Below are 22,088 nucleotides of genomic sequence, written 5' to 3'. Positions count from 1 at the left end.
TTAGAAACTGTGATAAATAAGCTAGGCACCAAATGGCTCCTTAAACCAGGGTTACAGTTGCCAAAATGAAATGTCTAGTGGGCATTTTGGAACCAGACGGCTCAAAAGTTGTATTTTTCAATACAACTTTTTGGTTCCTGAAATTTGTTCTGATTTTGTGGATAGATTTGTTCTGATATTGTGGATAGAATTCTAAAGGATGTGTTGTTAGTGTGCAGAAACAGGCAAGATCTAAAGATCCCTAGACATGCACCTTCTGATGGTGGAGACATCAGGCACCAGGTGCTCAGGCATCTTCACTTGATTGGCCGGTAGCCAGGTGCAAAATGCACCTAGTGCCTGGCGAATTTCAAACGCTGAATGTTGAAAGTAGTAACCTATGTTTCATAGCCTGTATCCCCTAGGTAGAATGTGATTTCTTGATATGGCCACACCAAAAGCAGAAGCTGGGGAAATTGAATTGTGCCAACTGCTTGACTGATCTGAATAAGATTTTTAAAGAATCTACCTGCCTTTCAATTTTAAGAGGATTAGTGTTGTATCTTTTTGTTTTTCTCAAAAGAATTTGCAAACAGCTTTTAATAGGTAATAAGAGTTAAACTATATATTGAGCCAGGCAAAATTAGTTTTCTTCCCTGTTGCATGCTTTTGACTGCTAAAATGTATCTAAAACAACCTACTTATCACAGAGTATGAACTTCATGGTCTTTCAGTCTTCAGGACTAGACTGCCTTCAAATAGTTTTTCTGATTTTAGATGTTCTGTGGGCATTCAAAAGACATATTTGACAAATACCATAATGATTCATGAACAGATGTAAATTGAAAGTGTTTTTTTCCCCCAGAGGTATTGTTGCCAGCATTTTAGTTTTCTTGTGTTTTGGAGTCACTCAAGCAAAAGATGGGCCATTTTCAAGACCTCATCCAGGTAATCAAAATTGCTCATATCATAAAAATTCTCTTGATAATGATACACTTGGTAAAATTGCTCCTAATGGTTATATGTAAATGTTGAAAGTAGTAACCTATGTTTCATAGCCTGTATCCCCTAGGTAGAATGTGATTTCATTAACAGAATCTAGCATAGTTTTCAGAAGTCCTCATCTGACTGTGTACTCATTAGTCACTTAACAGATGACATATTTTACTGTATTTTATTGAATCTAATGCTCACCTTTTTTGGCCAAATTACATTGTGAAAATTAAGGCGTGCATTAGATTTGATGGCACATTTACTTTCACCAGCAAATACTTCTTTTTGGTTTCAGGGTTCTGAAAATTGAGGTGTACATTAGATTCGATGGTGCATTAGATTCAAGTAAATGCAGTATTTGCTATAAAAATATAAGAAGAACTTGCTAGATCAGGCCAATGCTGTATGTGCATGTAGGCTGGAGAACTGCAACTGCAGAGCATTGTGGAACATAAACGAATGTATTCCACTTAGTGAGTGCTTAAGAAAAGGACACACATTTCAGTTATCTGTTTCAGATTTAGATTATACCTGAAGAAGGTTCCCAACCCCCTGCCTCTTCTACCAAAATTAACTTACCTTGAGTAAGGGAGACAGGCAAAGAGAGCACTAAACTCATGCTCCTGTTCCACTGTCTACCGCCTGCCCCCAATTCCACAAGTCCATCTGCCACCAGCCACCCTGTGGAAAAGATTGTGGGATAGAAAGAGACGCAGGCAAAGAATAGCCTGCTCTAGCTGGACTATTGTCTTCCCCACAATAGGGTTGTCTACTATTGAATGCCCTGTGGGAAAGATCCTGATGACTTGTTACATTTTGATATTTTTGTGACTTTATTAATGTATATTGTTGTAACTAATTCTTTCAAGTATCCTTGAAGATGTGACAAAAATAAATATACTGTATTGAAAAGGGAAGTTGATGGAAAATGTATGGTTTGTATTTGGCTAAACACCACTTTGCAGATTTGTAAAATTGAAAATGCTAAAAAAAAAATGAAAGTAATATTGGTGTAAACATTAAGCTATTTAACACCAATGTATTCACCATCCCACACTTGAAGTTTTGCTAAACATGGTAACATGATACGTAAATGTTTTGCATCACAGAGACAGCTTCCTCTGTGGGTCGTTGTACACACAAACACTCTTCTTCAGAGCATTAATATTTTTGTCTGACATACTTTCCATTTCATTAGTCAGAAGTACAATACTGTAGAAATATTGTTGTAGACAAGTATGCTACTGTGATGCAAGAATGCAGCAGTATGGCTCTTATTTGTTTAGATAACACAGTATCCTTGTTTTAAAATTTCTTTCATTTATATAATTGCAGCTTAACAAATGCAATCACTTTTTTTAAAAAAGACATTTTTATTTGCAAATATAACAGAAAAAATAACAAAACAAATATAAATAACAACAAAAATAAGATTGCCAGCTGATATTAACATTAATAATATTCTGACAATTCTGATATAAACGTATGATATAATTCTGATAAAAACATAGGTAGTTCAAATGTCCAAATAGGTATCTAAACAGAATTTACAATTGAGAAGTTGTTCATTCAAACGTAAAGGACAGTGAGATTCAAACCACTGACTGGTAGATGGTAGATATTTGTCCATCCAGCTTCTCAGTATAAGTATTTTAGCTACCATAAGGGTTCTCAACCCCACTTTTGTTGCCTATCTGTTATTCAACACATTACAGAAATACAATTTAAGAGTGTGTGAACATTTGCAAAAAAAATTCTCCATAACAAAGTTGATAAAGAATTGTAATTTATGACCAGTAAGAAACATCACAGAATGTGTCCATTTCATAGGCCTCAAGAAAGCATTTTCTGAGTTGCATCAATTCAGTTCTTATATTACATGCTTGGGATATCCATCACCATAGATTCCCTTGTATAATGCCAATTCCAATAAGAAATAAAAAGAATCAAATGTTTTTTGAAGGATATCTATTGTTGATTATTCCTTTTCATAATAGTTTATATTGTGTCGTTTTGTTGAATATCTTTAAGTCCTGGATTTTCTTCTGATCTAGTGAGGATATTATGTCCATTTTCCATGCCAATGCATTCAGTATCTAGAGATTCATAGAACTGTAGAGTTGGAAGGGAATAACCAAAATGCATTCATTTCTCTGTATCTGTTGTTTTGTGAATTTCCAAAGCATGAGTATTGTATTCAGTATTTTATTATTTCATATTCACTCCCCCCCCCCCAGTTTTAAACAACATTTGTATTGTTGTGCAGAGGGTGGACCCATAGTTTTTTCTGCATATCTAACAAATGACTGATACTGTTAAGTATCCTCATTTTCAAATTAATGTTTATTTTGTTTCTTTCTTTGTTGAAGGAGGATGAATATGCAGACCTTAAAGTGCAATCCTATGCTTGTCAACTCTCAAATCAGGCCTACTTTGGTCAGTGGGTTTATTCCCTGGCAGGCGTGTTCAGAATTGCAGTCTTTGTCACATAATGTGATTCTGTGAGTCACTTGTCAACAAACTGAGTGCTTTAAACACTCATAGTACAGGTTTTGAAGCAAAACATAATGAAAAACAATTTAGAAATTGTAACTCAATGCTGACCTTCACTGTTAGAAATGTTACCTTTTCTATCATATACGTGAGAAGAAAAAGGCAACTTGATAGAATGGAGATGCTTTTGTAATATTGAATGGGTGGATCACCTGAAAATGGTTCAAAAGGAATAAGTGGCCAATTTTCACCCCCCTCCTGAGTTAAGCATTGTTTTCAAACACTGCACACATCTCTGCAGTTACATAAAATGATTTCCAAAACTGCTTGGGAAGCATAAAAAAAAACCTGCTTTCTACAGAGCAACAAAGCTATTAGAGAAAGGACATTTCAGCTAGTCTGTCGTCTGAACTTGAGTAGTGAAGAAGACATAAAGCTGTTAATAAGAGTGCTAGAATAAAAGAATAAATGAGTGATCTGTCACTGAAGAGAAATGAGTGCTAATTAGGGATGCATGAGCATTCCTATGGTTGCCCTGAATGGAGCTTGAACTTTTCAAATGCTCCTTGTGAGCAGCCACAGAACACGCATAGGCCCTACAAAACTACAGACCTTATTTGGGTGAGGCAGTGATCGGTGTTCCTGTTCCTAGCAGGAGACTAGGGCTAGAACTGTCCCTTTCATTCTTCCTTCCCCACCATCCTGGGACTACAATTCCTAGCATTCCTGACAGAAAAATGACCCTGTAAATTAGGGCTTGCATTTGTGAGGCAAATGTGGACCTTTTCACAGCAGGAGCCTGTGTGTGGGCATTTGAACTATATTTACCATATCCTAGTTTTAACAAGTGCATTACAGTGTGTTAGTTGTGGAAGTTTCCTAATTAAATTGCCAAAACAGGAGTAGTTAAAAATAGCAATGCTATGATACACTTTGAAGAAAGCTTAGTAAATGTTTATAATTCAAGGTGTGTCTGAGGAACATTGCCTATGTTGGTTGTTCATTCATGAGATACTTAAATGGAATATCTAAAACTATCATAATAAAATCAGAACTGATATTTTTTGCCAGAGTAGAAAATCTGAGCTATATCCATCTAGCCTTATATTCCTTAACATTTTCATCAACTATGGGCTGAACAAAGAGAGAACTTGTTTAGCAAGGGTATTATCAGATCTCAGGATTTTGAAAGGTCATCTTGTCTTCCTAAATATTACAATGGTAGGCAGCTATTAAATATTTATGTGAATCTTGTCACAAAGGAATAGAACAAGATTATGTTGTGCAAAAACAATTCTTGATTATAAATAAATGTGGAAAATTAATTGAAAAAATGTGGGTTCCTAGCAGCACATTTTAAATCTTGTTCATTGTTCTGTTGAAGACATAACAACTCCATAACTTGAAATACATTCTGCACTAAAGATACCCATTTATGTGTATGTTCTGATTTTCTTGCTTGTTGTTTTAGCCTACTGGAGGTTTTGGCTGTGTGTCAGTGTAGTATATGAGCTTTTCCTCATCTTCATACTTTTTCAGGTAAGGATTAAAAATTACATCTTTTATGCAGTTTATTGGGGATTTTGAAAGAAGTTTTGTAAAAGGTAACAAATATGAACAATAAAATGGGAAGTTTTCTTTAAAAGGAAGCCTGGCAACATAGGAAGCTCTCTTTATACCAGACCAGATCACCAGTCCATCTAGTTCAGTATTATCTACTCTGACTGGCTGCAGTTCTCCAGGGACTTCGTGCCTCGTACTTCTTACTGGACCCATCAGGATTTTAATCAGGCACCTTCTGCCAATAAAGCATGTGCTTTGCCCCTCCCATAATACAATTTGTATAATTTAATTCTTCATGGCATCTCTACGGTCCAATGTAAGAGAATGTACCTGTGGAGAATGTTACTGAGAGCTGTCAGAAGAGGAGGTATCCACTCTTCTCCTCAAGGCAAGAGGATTGTTTCCTCTGCACTCAGTTTCTTTCACACATCCATGCAAACCAGTGTTGGCCAAACTTGGCCCTCCAGCTGTTTTGGGACTACAATTCCCATCATCCCTGACTACTGGTCCTGTTAGCTAGGGATGATGGGAGTTGTAGTCCTCAAACAGCTGGAGGGCCAAGTTTGGCCATGCCTGTCTTACACTATTAGTTCTAGTTACAGGTAGGTAGCCATGTTGGTCTGGCATAGTCGAAACAAAATAAAAAAAAACCCCTTCTAGTAGCACTTTAGAGAACATTGGTATGAGATACTCTTCTTCAGATACTATTAGTTCTAGTCTCCTATAGCCATAGCTGCCAAGTTCCGGATTGAAAAATCCGGGACCAGCAGCGGCATGGCACCGGAAGTCACTTCTACGCGACTTCCGGACATGCGTAGAAGCAACTTCTGGTGCCGCTCTGCCCATTTCCAAAATGGCCGCGGCGCCAGAAGTCGCTTCTACGCATGTCCGGAAGTGCGTAGAAGCAACTTCCGGCACCACTGTGCTCATTTCCAAAATGGCCGCAGTGCCAGAAGTCGCTTCTACGCACTTCCGGACATGCGTAGAAGCGACTTCTGGCGCTGCGGCCATTTTGGAAATGGGCATAGCGGCACCGAAAGTTGCTTCTACGCACTTCCGGACATGCGTAGAAGCGGCCATTTTGGAAATGGGCAGAGCAGCGCCAGAAACATGGCCACCAGCAGGAACTACTTTTCGGGAGACCAGCGGGAAACGGTAAGAAAATAACGGGGGTTTCCCGGGAAAAACGGGGTACTTGGCAGCTATACCTATAGCCAAGTGCCAGTTATTTGAGAGAAGATTTCACTTTCACCTCAAATGCCAAAGGATCTCAGGTCACTTGCTTCTGTCGTTCAGAAAGCAAAGGTGCTTGTTGTTAATGAAGCATTTTCTATGGGTGCCACAATTAGGGGTGGAGTGCAGGGTACACTTAGGAGAGTGCTGCAATAATTATTTTATTTTATTTAATAAAATTTATTAAATAAATTTATTGCTTGATTGTAAAAACATTACAAAAAGATAAAACCATTAAATCAAGAAAACATTACAACAGACAAAAAGTTAAAATACTCAAAACATATTAAAATTCACACCAGCATTTCTAAGCATCTGGATAGGCTTGTTTAAGCAATGATGTTTGTAGAAGGTACTGAAAAGAATACATTGAGGAGACTTTTAGCTGTCTTTAGTCTTGTCTTATGTAAGTTATTAACTTATACGCTTAAGCAGTGAATGGACACAGGGCTTTATCCAATCTCTTATTTAAGGTAATGAAACCAAATGTGCTCGACTTCCACCTATGTTGCAATCTTAGAAAATGTAAAAATTACTTGTTTTAACTGTTTCTTACTAATAGATGTGCTTAATTCTTTAGACTGTACATGATGGAAGACAGTTTATGAAATTCATTGATCCAAATTTAGGAGTCCCCTTACCAGAAAGAGATTATGGTGGAAATTGCCTTATATATGATCCAGACAATGCGACAGATCCCTTTCACAATATTTGGGTAAGAGACTGAAACTGAAATATCTGATTTAGCACTGAAGCTGATCTAAAAATTTGTGTATGTATAATGTATCATTTGGTATTTGTGCCTAATGACAATACATCACCTGCTTCAAAACCACTAATATGTATTCTGTAACTCCATACAAGTGCAGAATTCAGATTTCTGAGAATCTCAGGCTTTACTAAAAAAAAAACCCCCACACAAAACCAAGCTTTCAGAATTTTTAGCTGGTATGATAAAATGTGAGTGTGCAGTGCCTGGATGAAATACCATATAGAAGTTGTTGAGCATTGTTTTCAGGCATCAGTGGGCTGAAGACGGAGGCTGTATAGTCCCCCCCCCCCAAATGACTTGTTAAAAGCAAAACAAATTGTGTAAAATAAGCAAAATTTCACAGATCTATATTTGGGATTCAGCAATTCTATGCATGAAATCCTTTTGTTGTTGTTGTTCTTTTGCTATTGTTGTTGTTGCACAAAATATACACATGCTGCTTATAACTATCAGCTGACCCTTCTATTGACCAGATAGTGCTATCCATTTGCCTGTAACATAACTAGGCACTTTAGAAGTGGGGTTAAATTATTTAATTGCTCTTTGCAATTCAAAGTGTACTGATGTAAAACTATACCCTTTCTCTGTTGCTGTTACATATCTGCCTTAGCATTTCAAAGCTAGAATATTTTATCTGCTCAGACTTAAGACTATCGAAAAAGAATAGGCTACTATCTAAGTCAAGTGTTACTGTGTTCTGGGGTTCAGAAATCTTGTCTGATTTTAGGAGGCATGTGGCAGCGAGAAAGGAAATATAAAAGAGCCTCTGGATCAGCAAATTCTGCTTAAAATGTAGAGGCTATCACAATACCTCCCCTGCAAATGTCTGTACTTAGCTTGAGGCAGCTGCGTTATGGTGCTTCTTGCCACAAGGAAAACAAGCTATCAGTAGAAAATGTAATCTGTTGCCAGCTGATTGTGCCAAATTCTGCCTTCATCCACCACCATTTTCTGCACCACTGTTTTGAAACTGACTGGCTTCAATTTTCAGCCATCTCAAGTAGGTGGGGGTAGAAAATTTGAGAACCTCTGATCTAAGATACAAGGCACTATTCTGTCAAAATTGAAATGTTACAAAAATTTGGGAGGAGAAGAATTAGATTTCCCCAAAATGCAATTAAAACAATGGATTAAAATTTATTTTGGGTTAGCGTTGTTGCCTTCCTGGATGAATATTTGCATATTAGACGTAAGCAATAAAAATATTGCCTTATTAAAATCGACACTATGTATGTATCTAAAATATCTGATAAACTTTATTAGAAATACTCCAAACTACAACCTAGTAATTAGTGAACTAGTTATCTTTTAAACAGGTCTAATCTGTGTAACCCAGTTTTTCTGCTTGAATTAAAGGACAAACTAGATGGATTTGTTCCTGCTCATTTCCTTGGCTGGTATATAAAGGTAAGAATTGGTCCTATTTATGTTCAGCTGTTGTTAGCATTTGCAGCTTGACTCCTTCTCCTTCAGTGTTACTAGTATGCAAAATCAGTTCTGTCAGGCACTCATCTGTGAAAAAGTTTAAATTGTATTTGTTCAACTTAAACTATTTCTTCCTATACTGGGTCATTAATTTCCTTCAAGGCTAGGAATCTTTTTACATGTTGTGTCCTCACATTTTGATACATAAAATCTAGAATAGTTTAAAAAACAAACACACACACCTTTAGATACCGTTAATTCTTATGCAAATAATTTTAATGTGCAACTTATAAAAATAGTTTGTAGGCTTTAATGAATCTAATTCATACAGATGTGATATATACTCTCTCTCTCTCTCTCTCTCTCTCTCTCTCTCTCTCTCTCTCTCTGTTCTGCAAATAAGAATCAGCTTAATTTTCTGGTGCTGTTGAAGCATCCCCTTGTGATATGTAGTCAGAGCCCTTTCAGTCTGTAAATGTTGCTTAGGGAATATGCCATTTATGTTTTCAATATTGTTTTGCAGCTGTTGAGGCCAGAAATTATTTTAGGTACTCATTTCAAACTGATTCTCCATAGCTAACAAATTTCTTTGTGCCCAAATGTAAAACTTCTGGCCACAAATGACTGTATTTTTGCCTTGGATCTATAAAGAGAATTTATGTTGCTGCCTGTTAGACAACATAATGCAAGCTTAACTACCCTATAATGCAGGCGTAACATTTGAGATATATATATCCCAGACACATGCAGATGCCCCCCAACTTTACCTCCTTCAATATTTGTATAAAATATTTGTATAAAAATGTATATGTACATTATGAATATGAATTATGTAAAATGCATTGTTTTATGGATTACAATAAATGAAACTTAGTTTTGTGTTGGCAAAAGAGGTTTTGGGTTTGTTTTTTTGAGCCAGGTGCAATTACCCCAGGTAAATGCATTTTAAAGTACAGAATTGGAGTACACCTTCTACCTCTAAACCTCTGCATGTTAACAGCAACATATTTTATCTGGATGATAGCCAGTATTTGTCTGGAGTAGACCTATTGAAATCAATGGACATAAGCAACCACTGATTTCATTGAGATTACTCAGAATATGCTTTCCTTGAATATCACCTACTGTCAACAATTGACTTCAGAACTAAGTTTAATGACTGAATTGCAACTATGGGGGAACATTTGCTTAACATGGAATTTTGCATGATGTTCTGATGTTGCTGCATCATCATAATAGTGCTCCATTAGGACAGTGCAACAACATCTGTATTTTTATATAGTTGTCATGGATATTTAGCATTTCTCTTCCAGGTAAAATGCTGATTGTGCTGCTCAGTATTTAATCTCAAAATTAAAGCAGCCCAGCCACCCATTGGTCCCTCGGTGAAAGGCAACTTCTTTCAGTTGAGTAGCTTGTTAAACCTTCTGCTCCATCTGCTCTGTGACTTAACAGATACATGTGTAAGTGGCTAGTTTGGAAATCTTTTCTGCTCTTTTTGATTAAAACTAGAATATTGGATAGTTGATGCAGAGTTTGTCCCTGCAGGATAAACATGAATAGTACTTTCAGATCAAAATGGAAACATCCTTGAGAGTCACCCCAGGTTTTGGAAAGATGTCTGAAAACTTAAAGAATAGTTTTGTCTTCTGATTGAAAATATGTTTAGCAGTCTGTGCTGCTCATGGTTATAAGGTCTTCTGATCCACTTGTCTGGAACTGCTGATCTTCAAAGGAGCACAGAAATATAGTGTGCAGCCTACTATACTGTTATCCACTATGGCTGCAAGCTTTCCCCACTATAATTAAAGACTATTCTGTACCCTTTGTAGAGCACACTATATAATGCTTGTTCCTTTATTTAGTAACTCAAGATTCAGAATAATCTGTAGGATTAACTTTCCTTTTCCTTTTTTAAACCCTTTCAGACCTTAATGATTCGTGATTGGTGGATGTGCATGATTATCAGTGTAATGTTTGAATTTCTGGAGTACAGTCTGGAACATCAGCTCCCAAACTTCAGTGAATGTTGGTGGGACCACGTGAGTACTGTTCTCTAAAGAAATATGCTAATGGCTCAAATTACTATGCCAAGAATCTACTTTAGGTGCTTTTAGTTATTAATGTGAATAGCATTAGGTGGATGGGGGTGTTTCTTTTTCTTTCTATTTTAATCCTTGCTATCTGAAATCCAGGTAGTTCTAAACTGTAATATCTGTATGAATTACCTTTTTGTGTATGCCTATTAAATGTCTGCTATATGGCATGCCTGAAATAGACTTATGTTAGTTTATAGGCTCTTCCCAATAAAGATATTTCCTGTGTTTGGACATAGCAATGAGGTATGGTTTATTGCAAGAAGAATTAACCTAGGACAGCCCCCACCTCCACTGCAGCTGTGAGGAGGGAATTGGAAGCTTTTGTTTCAGCTTTTGCGTAGCTGCAGATTAAAATTACTTTGAACCCTAAAATGTGGTTAGCAGAACTAACCATCTTAGTAAGCAGAGGTTAGAAGTTGGCTTGCTTTTCTAAACCCACAGTTAAGACTTAGCCACGAGAGCAAAAGCTTTTGCTTCTATTGTTTACTAAACACAGCTTGAGAAAAACCATTTCTTGTCCACTTTAGGTTATATAACAATCTTTTGAAATAATTTGTAGCATGTGTAATGTACATATCAGAATTGTGCAAAATTTTGTTGAAAACCTAATTTAATAGAAAGCAGATGTAAAGTATATGGTTGTGAATCCACACTACTGCTAATGCTATGCCACAGAATTTGTAGTGGTGATTTAAGTTAGTTTTTCTTTTCTTTTTAAGTGGATTATGGATGTAGTAGTATGCAATGGACTTGGCATTTATTGTGGCATGAAGACTTTGGGGTGGCTTTCTTTGAAAACGTATAAATGGCAAGGACTTTGGAACATTCCGACATACAAGTACGTTAAATGATAAAATTTCATACCTAAATGAAATAACTTTTAATTCTATGTATGTTAATGTAACCAATTTATTTTCATTTGGGTTGTTATAGTTCTTTCATTCTGATACAGACTAGGACTAATCTAGAGTAAATTATTATTTATTGCATTTCACAGAGGTGTTGCTCAAAAAAAATCTTATCCAATATACAACAAATGTGAAAACATAACAATAGCTAAATGGCTATTTTCAAAACAAAGAATTAAAAAATAATATTAGAAATATGAATTTATGTGACATAAATATTTGACTTTCTGGAAGGTGATAGATTAGGCCAGCTGGCTTCTACAGGAGATGAGGAGGAGGCAGTAGGGTTCTTTTTTGCCATTTTCACTACTAAAGCGATAAAAAGTAACCATGATATGAACTATATTTCCCATGAATGAAATTGTTGCTCTCTAGCTTCTGTAAATACTTCTCAAAATGCAAAGTCAAACTGATCACCAACAATGAACTGTGGTTTGCTAATTACAAGTGTTTTTTATGATATACGAAGGCTTAGGGCGAGCTCTGCTGATGTTAAACCAAACGTTTCTTATGCATCATTCATATTTCTGATATGCTTATTTATTGCATTAGTCTTTAAAGAAGTGTGTTTTAGGCAGTAATGTTCCCAGATACCTTTGTTTCTAGGTCTTCCTTTTTCTTATAACATCAGTCTTTCAAGACAGGAGAATAGCTTCTTGCTTGATTGGCTTCATTCACACAAAACACTAAGCCATGGCTTAGTCTTATTCGTTTGTAGTTCAGCAACAAACCATGAGTCGTCTATCTCACAGCCTAGCAAACAAGTAATGGATTGTTTCTCTAAAGTTTGGTTTGTTTTCCAAACTTCTTGACTCATGCCTTTATAGCTTGACATGCATCTGGAGTGGGATGCCAAACAATCCATGATTAAGCAAGGCTGTTTGGTTCAAACATAGTGTCAAATCATAGTTAAAGCAAACCATGGTTCATAAGCCAACAGCAAACAGTGCCTTTGCATTGTGCTTTGTAGCCAAAGAAAAAGCCCTTGGTTAATCTGTAGGACTTCAAGCCCATACATTCAAACAAACCATAGTTAGGCTGGGCAAATAAAGACCATATTGTAGAAAAGAATTATAGCCAAATTGCTTTTTGTAAAGAAAAATTGTCTAGGAGCCATATGGGAAGTCTCTTAATTTAGGATATTTACCACTTTTTTTCAAATGGTCTATATAAATGTGTATTGACAATTAACCATTTAAATAATGAATCCAGTTTTAACTAGAGGGATAAAGGTAAAGGGGCCCCTGACCATCAGGTCCAGTTGTGTCCGACTCTGGGGTTGTGGCGCTCATCTCACTCTATAGGCCGAGGGAGCCAGCGTTTGTCCGCAGACAGCTTCCGGGTCATGTGCCAGTATGACAAAGCTGCTTCTGGTGAACCAGAGCAGCGCACGGACATGCTGTATACCTTCCCTATTTATCTACTTGCACTTTGATGTGCTTTCAAACTGCTAGGTGGGCAGGAGCTGGGACCAAGCAACGGGAGCTCACCCCATTGCAGGGATTTGAACCGTCGACATTCTGATCAGCAAGCCCTAGACTCTGTGGTTTAACCCACAGCGCCACCTGGGTCCTTAGAGGGATAGCCAAGCTCAAATCATGTTCACTTCCAAACAAATCCATACTAATTATTGATTAGTATAATTATAGCAATACAGGGAGTAAAACAGTAATCTTGAAATACGAACAAAAATTCACTGATATTTGAAGCAAAGTTGATTTTGTATAACTTAATAAGCAATTTATTCAAACCTTTCTGGATTAGCTCAAGGTCTAATATCTAAACAAAGTTAACAAATCCACCAAATTTATTCCCAGCATCCTTGAGCTTCAGTACTGACTATGGAACAGAGTTTTGGGTATTTGAATAGATAGTGAAATAAAAATTATAATTTAGTAACATGGTTGATGCAACACTTTTCATGAGATACTTGTGATTTTCTCCCTCAGAGGAAAAATGAAGAGAATTGCCTTCCAATTCACGCCATACAGCTGGGTTAAATTTGAGTGGAAGCCAGCATCCAGTCTTCGCAGATGGCTAGCAGTCTGTGGTATTATTTTTATAGTAAGGACCACTACTTTCTTGTAGCTGCACCAAACTGACATAAGTGTTTAGAATTATTCTTGCTTTTTAATATTACAAAGATGGAGTTCTCAAATTCTCCCTATGTCAGAAAAAAGACTAATTGAGTCTGACATAGTTAAGGGTAGGGTTTCTCTAGCAGCATGCCTATATTTATCCCAGGAGCAAGGCAATTGTAAGAAGTAAGGAGAGAAGAAACCATCTGCACCCATAGCATCTACAAGTATCTATAAACTGTGCAGAGTGTGCTAATTTATAGCAGGGATTGCTATTTCATTTTTTTATAAGCCATTTTGGCCCAGTTAGTGTGTAACACTAAGCCTAAACCATAGCTTAACATTAATGAGCAAATGTGTGGGTTTCTGGAGAAAAGATTGCAACCTCCTGTGGTCCTGATGCTGCGAGCTACACCATGATTTGGTTTAATATTGCATCTGAACCTGGGCTTATGGTTTATCTTGCTGCAGACAAACCTGAAGCTGTAAGCCATAGAACAGAGCCTGGCTACAAGTCATTGTTTGTCTGGAATGGGATAAACCACAAGCTTGGAATTGGGCATAACATTAAGCCAAGCTATGACAGCCCACAGAAGCACCAGGACTAGAGGAGCAAAATGGTTGTGATGTTCTCTTGGGGTACCTGTTCAATGTTTGGCTTAACATTGAGTGAAACTAGGTCTTTGGGTATGACAGAAGTGGGGTAAAATTTTATTAAGTTCCCTGTTAATACCTGCCCAGGGAAGCCAAGAACACGCTTCCCCATTGTTCCAGTGTTGTATAGCTAAAGACAGAAAGATGGCCACCTGTGTGGTTCTCTGATTCTGAAGTAAAAGAAAATACCTCCTTTTGGGTGAGGAATACCACTCTTGCAAGGTACTGCAGGTATATTCAAATTCCTATACTTAAGGATTTACAGCATGTTATAGATATGAATAATTGGAAACCACCTGAAATTAAGTGATTGAATGGCACATATCTCTCAGTTTTTATTAGCAGAGTTGAACACTTTTTACTTGAAATTCGTCTTGTGGATGCCTCCAGAACACTACCTGGTCCTGCTGCGGCTTGTATTTTATGTGAATGTGGGAGGTGTAGCCATGAGAGAGATCTATGACTTCATGGATGATCCGTAAGTGGTTACTCTTCTTATTCATGCTTATTTGCTTAATTTTAGAATTTGTGAGAATTGCTGCATTTTAGTGGCAAAATTTTAGGGCAATGGATGGATCAGTCTGCTGCTGCTAAAACATCTGTAGCCTTGAGAAGAGTTGCAGTTTTTTGTTTTCAGACACGAAATATATCATTGTTTGCCAGTTGTATGCTTTGGATTGCAAATGTCACTTTGCTGTGTGCTGTCCTCAAACATTACCACACAACAAGCTGAAAATATGCTCATGACTCATATTAGCTTGGGCACACAGTTAGCTTTTGCATAGAACAGCACTTTGAATGGCCTTTTCTAAGGAACTGAATGATTGAGGAAATAGCTGTGTCTAGCCATAAGACCCTTCTTAAATCTTGTTCCTTGAGATTTTCCAACAGATCTCTTTAATGTCCTATACATCTTTAGAATTTTATAAGAGTGTGCCCTCGCATGGCAGTGCATGCACCAAACACCAGCCTGATTAGAGCTTGTTTCTTCTGCTTCCTTGTTTAGCAAACAGTAGGACCCAGATCCCTTAGGCTGAGTTTGGTTTTGGCTTAGTGGTGATGGAACAAACTGGCTGATCCCACCACTTAAGCTTACTGTTTCTTCACTGACCAACACAAAAAGTGTTTGTTCAGAATCTAGGATTCCAATACTTTATGAAGATCAGTTTCACTTGCAAGTCTTTGACTCCTAGAACTGGGAAGAAGGGCCCAACCTGATTACTTAGTCGGATTTCAGGACATTCAGCAGTGACAGGCCATTCCCTGCCCCCTCGTGTTGGACCTACTGATATGAGATGTACTTCCTGCTTTAAGGTAAGAAGAGGCCTCCGTTTCTCATTAGTGAGCTCCTCTCCTCAGCACCCCGGCCCATCTTCTAGTCCTTGTGTTTGAGTTGGAAAAAACATCTTGTCCTTTGTTCTTCTGCCCTCTGTTCAACTACATGGCATAACATTGTAACAGGGGAGCGTCATAAGTCATCAGTGCCTCATTCACTGTGTTGCCATTCAAGATGCAGAAATTGATGACTACATGCAGCAAAGAGAGCCATCATGAGTTATAGATGAACAATATTCTACTACTTGCTCTTCTTATTGCTAAAGTGATAGCACATCCCGGTTCTGCTGATGTTCCAGATCCACATGAAGTTAAGAAGAATTTCCCCACTCTCACATTTTCCACTGATGAGAATATTGGAAGCAAAAGACCTGTCTCCATAACTGCTTTTTTTCCTCCCTAAAAGGCATCTTTTCAAACACAACGTATATAATTCTCAGAAAAATCTTAGCCTTTTACTTCTTTTCTGATACCTTCTACATCACTTTATGAGGAAGTCAGAATGATTTATCAAACAATTCCTAAATAATAATATTTGGTTAGCGGAACCATTTCCTGCAAAACATCCCAGATTTTACCATGTGTACATGCTGCTGTCATGCAGCAGGAAAGCTGCTCATTTAAGAGTCTATAAGCTTAACATTCATTTGCAAATGTGATGTTTCATCAGTCATAATCAGTCTTTTTCCATCTGCAGCAAAAGATTTGGGGGTGTATAGGCCCAAATGTGGGGGAACGTCTTGAATTCAAGACAGAAGTGAAGGCTCTTATCCCTGCCTTTCTAATTGGCTAACTACATATGTGCCAGATGACAAAGTAATCAGCTTTGTAATCAGTTTTTATTTTATTTTACTGATGCTGCGTTCACAAGAGTCTTTTTGTTCTGAGGCCTTTCTACTTCATATATTCTTGGCAAATATGTTTTGCCTTTCCCTAGGGAGTTTTTTGCATATTTTTTCCTACTTTCTTCAGTTAGTGGGACAGTTGCCTGCAGCTTTCTTCTTTTGTTTCTTGCTCAGGTAGGCAAAACTACTTAAGCTGCCTCCCTTCCAATAATGGGTGCTTGGTTCATGGCATGGGGGAGGGAGGGCTTTAAAATTCCTTTCAATATGGCAAGGAAGCTCCTATTGCAGCCAGCAACAGACTATTTTCTTCCTTGGAGAGGCCACCACCAACAAGACATATGGGGCCTGTGAAACTTCAGAAAGAACAACATGCTGGAACAGCTCCCTATTTGTGAATCTGCTTCTGGAAGGAGGTTCTAGATGCCTCACAACTGTAAGCATAGCCTGTGTGAAGATGGCAACAAACAGGTGTACTTAAAGCAAAATGTTGTAATTGATCTACTGGACTGTATCCACAAAGTCAACCATATACTGTGAGCAGTAAGATGGCAGTGCCACTTAACAACTGAGGAATCTTGACTTAGAGGATTTCTTCGCTGACAAAATGCCAAGGCAGTTTGGACGTTTGAACTTTCTGGGAAATTTTTTAATGGCAAGATACTTTTCCTGAATCCCTGATTTCTCTTTCAAAATCTTTACCACTTGTACCTCTTTCAAAATGGCTGACCATTCCTGGTTATGGTGGTCAAACGTCTCCTTAAAGGTCCCATGCTTCTTTTTTTATCCCTGTTGATTTTTGAGGACTTTGGATTGGTTTTAAGTTTTGATTATTTTAACAATCTTTGGCATAGCCAATATAAAATTATTGATTTAAATACTTAGGTTTGATTCAAAAGGTTCTAAAGTTGTCTTGCAGTGGAGTCCATCCTCAGCACACCATATAAGCATCCTGACAGTTGTCTTGACAGTTATATAATTCTGTGAAATATGAACAATAGCACTGAAGTTCAATACAGCTCTCAAAGGCAGCTCTTAGTCAATAGATGCAATTCTTTGTCATTGAATTCTTCAAGTTTGGTTGAATAAATCTCCCTTGCCTTTCAACACCACATTGTCTGTAAGGCAGGAAACCTTCCACTGTTGCTGCTTCTTAGTGGCTTCCTTATTGATTGCATGCTTTGTAGGAGATGGAGAAGAGTAGCTTCTGTTGCTCTGCCTCTACAATCAGCTTGTCAAATACATGGAGAGAGATGCAGGGGACTATTATCCTGAATTTAGTAAAGTATTTTTATCATGTTGTATTAGAGTGGTACTCAAGTCAGTCCAGAACAATCTTGAGAAATGAAGAAGGAAAGTTAATGTCCATCACAGAACAGAATAACCTGAAGTCTCCAATATGGATCAAGTAAACAACTGGGATTTTAAAGGATCTCATCTTGAGTACACTTTGGCCAGGTGTTGCTGTTTATTATTTATTAAATTTGTATACACCCTTCATCTGAAGATCACAGAGCAGCTCACATCATAAAAATACAAAATGAGAATGCAAAATACAGAATAAAAACAAGAACAAAATAAACCAATAACATCCCTGCCACAAACACATTTAAAAGGCCATGTTAATCAGACCAAGGCTGATTATCAAGAGAAGCATTTTCACCTGGCACATAAAGATATGTAATGCAGGTGCCCAGTGAGCATTCCACAAATGCGGAACCATCGTAGAAAAGGCCCTTATTTGTGTTGTCACCCTCCAGACCTCTCATGGAGGAGGCACACGAAGAAGGGCCTTAGACGATGACTGCAGGGTTTGGGTAAGTTCATATAGAGTTTGATTTGCCCTCTACATGGAAAAAAAGTTGTTGGAATGAGATGCAACAGCCAAACTTCAACAGAAGGCAGCACCCCCCCCCCGGTTCTCTGTAAATTTAGATCTTTTCCCAATAGTAGAGCAGGAAATTGAAAGCCCAAGCACTCATATTGTTGCTATTCAGTACCTTTCTTTTTTCAGGCAGACAATGTTGACATGGTCATCGCCACCCCCCCCCCTTCAATCTTAAATAGCCTTTTAGTTCCTTTTCACTATCATGCTGCTCTTCATCTCTTCCCCAGTTCTGCCATGCACTTACCTATGGCTACCATGATTAAGTGTCACTTTGCAGTTTGTCGTGCTGTGTTTTGAAAAAACATGGAAAACTGGATTGGGAAGACGGGAGGAAAGTATTGGTGTCATTCCCTCTGGATTATATAAATAATGCACTGTTAAGGTTATTTTCAAAGAATAAGGTCAAGAGGATATGGAATCAAAGCAATTTGATGTCAGTGGTGGGTGTGTTAGTCTTAGATAGCTGATGGAAGCAGGTATACCAGTGATGGAGTTTTGGTTGGTCTTATCTCTTGGAAGTATCCATTGGGGTTCCGGACAAGTTTTGTGGAGAAAGGTTCGGACCATAGACGTTTCCCTACCTGATTCAGGCTTAAGATCACACATGGTTTATGATCCTTGATATTAAAAGCATGAAGTGAACTGAGGACAAATCAGGATGATAAGGTGAAACCTAACAACAGTGGGAGTATAAAAAGTCCTATTATTATTATTATTATTATTATTATTATTATTTAATTAATTAAATTTGTATACAGGGCAGTTCAAAGGATAAAATCACAATATAAAAATATATGTTAAATATGAACACAGGCCATCACCACATTTGAACTGAGACCCATTTCTTTTTGTGGTAAGATACTTTATCCAGGTATTTGAGAAATAGTCAAATTACAGTTTGTTAGAGGCTGCAGAGACCTGGGAGTTATTTTCCCCTCTGCTGCATTGCACACCAAGACTAGATGTGAGTGGTATGGACATGTACTGAATAATATTTCATTTTTTAAGAGTAAATGGGTGGGTTTTCTCCCATATGGGTTCTACTTGATCACACTATTCTTGGTTGACGAAGGCTTTCCCCCTTCTTGCCTACGGTGGCTTACTCATCTCAGACTTTTTGGAGTTATCTCCTTTGCAATCTTCAATCCAGTCTAGTTTGTTGCCCCGACATTGCTTGCAACACATTGTAGTTTGGAATCTAGGGGCTGACCTGTATATGACAATCTTGCTTTACAGTATTCTTGTGCAAGGTTCTTGTGCATCTTGAAGGGCTTTTTAGTGCCTTCCAGCTCTATGTCATATCTGACTGCAAACACATAGGTAAGGGCCTTATAGTAAGGCAGACTACTGAACCAGCTAATTTGGTGTTGCCTCATTTGCCTAGCAGAAAGATCTCATGTAGAGGTTTTTCTCAGCGATAATATCTGATATCTTTCATCTGGAGATACCAGGGGTTGAACCTGGGTCCTTATATGTGCAAAGGATGGCTTAGTGATAGAACACATGGCATATTTCTTTTTTCACTCTCTAGAAATGGACATGAAAATGCACTGTTGATCTAGGGTAGAAAAATCTCCAAGTGTTGTCTGGAATACCAACTAGATTTGTATCATTTGTACCTGCAGTCTTTCTTATTGAGATCTGAGATAGCAATGGGAGACCCTGTTTCTCAATTTTCAGTGAATGTTCTCAAAATTTTGAAAACTTATGTTCTATCCTTCCAGTGTTATCTGGATGCTGATACAGTGTCCTTGCTCCATTTCCCTGGTTGAAAACTTGTTCATCACTGTACTATGAAAAACTACCTTTTCCTGAAAAATTGTCAATCCAGTCTGTTTTATTTGTGATTGTTCTTCCATAGTAAATTGTAACCACTTTGGAAATCCTGTATTGGTAGGCAATATTTTAAGAGGCAGTTGAGAGTTGCAAGATTTTGAAAAGATTGCTGAATTCCTTTTTTGCAGACTGCGTTCATGCCTATATAGATATTTTGAAACACCAAATATATATGTTGAAGCCACTTCCTAATGCCCTGTGTGGCCAAGAAACTGAACACAACAAAAGCCAGATGTCATTGTCGGTCCATCAGCTTCCACAAAGTAATGTGGAACAAAGCAAATACTTTGCATTCTGGAACAGTTGAGAGGTCAAAAAACCTCTGTCTCTCATGCTTGATTCTGGTATCACCAGGGACCCAGGGTCCACCCAACCTCACTGGCATTGCTTTGTGTATGCTTTCAGTTTCCTCCATATAAATGAATGGTGTTCATTCCAACAGAGAAAATATATAGTATTGCCAGCAACCCTGACAGGCTGACCTGGCCACCATCAACAGGAACTTCAGCTTAGGGTAGGAGAAACAGAACAGTGCTGCTTCCCACCCTGCTAAAGGTGGTTCCAGTATAGAGAAAGAAGGGAGCAATACATTTCTGGTATATTGCCACCAATATCTGGATTTAATAGGAGGGAAGACAGCACTGTAGAGAACTGCCACTTCTCTGTGTTAAATACAGCTGCAGAGTTGGGGCTATGAAAATAAATAATTCCACTCCACTCTTCCAGGACTGGAGGAAATACTTAGTTTGGAGAAATAAAAGACAGGCCAGATTTGGAAAATCGTGCCCTGTCTGAAGCAATGGTAATCATTGTTTGCGGGAGGGAAATGTCCGCACACACCCATTGGATTGGGCAACATTTTAATGCTAGTAAATAGAATAAGGGCAGTAAGGATTAACTTTTCTTGCTATAGCAGTGGCTATTACCGTATATGCTGGCGTATAAGACGACTGGGCGTATAAGACGACCCCTTACTTTTCAAGTTAAAATATAGAATTTGGGATGTACTCCAGCCCTTTTTTGGCGGGGAGGGGAGGGGAGGCTGTCTTCTCCAGCACTCAAGTCTGAAGCCGGGGAAATGGTGGTTTGTTTGTTTGTTTGTTTGCTTAGTTATTGAGAGGGGGAAAGAAGCCAGAGAGAGGAGAGATAGAGAAGCAGAGACACCGAGCAAAAGGGGGGGGGAAGAAACCATAGAGAGGATAGCGATAGAGAGGCAGAGACATCGGAGGCTCACACAGCCAGCGAAAGACGCTGAGCAGCAGTGAAAGAGAGAGCGGAGAGAGAGACAACGAGGCTGGCTCAGTGAGCAAAAGGGGAGTAGAAGCCAGGGAGAGGGAGAGGCAGAGACATCGATGAAAAGGGGGGAAAGAAACCATAGAGAGGATAGCGATAGAGAGGCAGAGACATCAGAGGCTCACACAGCCAGCGAAAGACGCTGAGCAGAGCAGTGAAAGAGAGAGCGGAGAGAGAGAGACGGAGAGATCCCTTTGCTTTGCGCTGACAAAAAGAGAAGAGGCAGCAGCTTGACACCAATGAAATACACAAAACTGTATCTCTGCGCTGATCCAGGTCACAAAGCCATGAGGGAGCCATTCTCCCTGGCGGGGAGCAGCCCCCTCCCGAGCGCGCTTCTTTGCGTTCATATGGTCACTGCATACAGTGGGGATGCGGCCGTTTTTGAGCTCCCCCCACCGTATGCGGTGACCGCAGATTCTTGGACCCGGTGTATAAGACGGGCCCCCAACTTTTGAAAAAAATTTCCTGGGTTCAAAAGCCGTCTTATACGCCAGTATATACGGTATTTAAAAGTTTCCTTGTGTAGATTTTTCCAGGAAGTGTGTGTTTTAAGGCAACAAATACTGGATGTGACTTTTTATTTCCCACTGTAGAAACAGATAACTTGGGCATGCCTCTTGAAGAATTTTGCTGGAGCTTATTTTGTTAGAGCTTGTCACTTCAAAGTTATTTTGCTCTGTCAAGTTACTGAACA

At 38.4% G+C, this 22,088-nt stretch overlaps 1 protein-coding gene across 2 annotated transcripts in view; it reads left to right on the top strand.

The window, feature by feature from the left end:
• Positions 1–22,088, top strand: part of PTDSS2 (phosphatidylserine synthase 2) — a 40,170-nt gene that overhangs the window by 14,434 nt on the left and 3,648 nt on the right. Inside the window, exons 3-10 of one of the 2 annotated variants that reach the window (XM_035122778.2) lie at positions 845–927; positions 4,937–5,004; positions 6,842–6,976; positions 8,390–8,440; positions 10,387–10,500; positions 11,277–11,395; positions 13,415–13,529; positions 14,530–14,675. In XM_035122778.2, the coding sequence (XP_034978669.2) occupies positions 845–927; positions 4,937–5,004; positions 6,842–6,976; positions 8,390–8,440; positions 10,387–10,500; positions 11,277–11,395; positions 13,415–13,529; positions 14,530–14,675 (831 nt within the window). The other variant, XM_035122787.2, reaches the window with a different exon arrangement.

The sequence above is a fragment of the Zootoca vivipara genome, chromosome 1, assembly GCF_963506605.1.
Source record: "Zootoca vivipara chromosome 1, rZooViv1.1, whole genome shotgun sequence".
Taxonomy (NCBI): Eukaryota; Metazoa; Chordata; class Lepidosauria; order Squamata; family Lacertidae; genus Zootoca; species Zootoca vivipara.
Note: the sequence above shows the minus strand (reverse complement) of the source record. Positions and strands in the feature narration are given on the sequence as shown.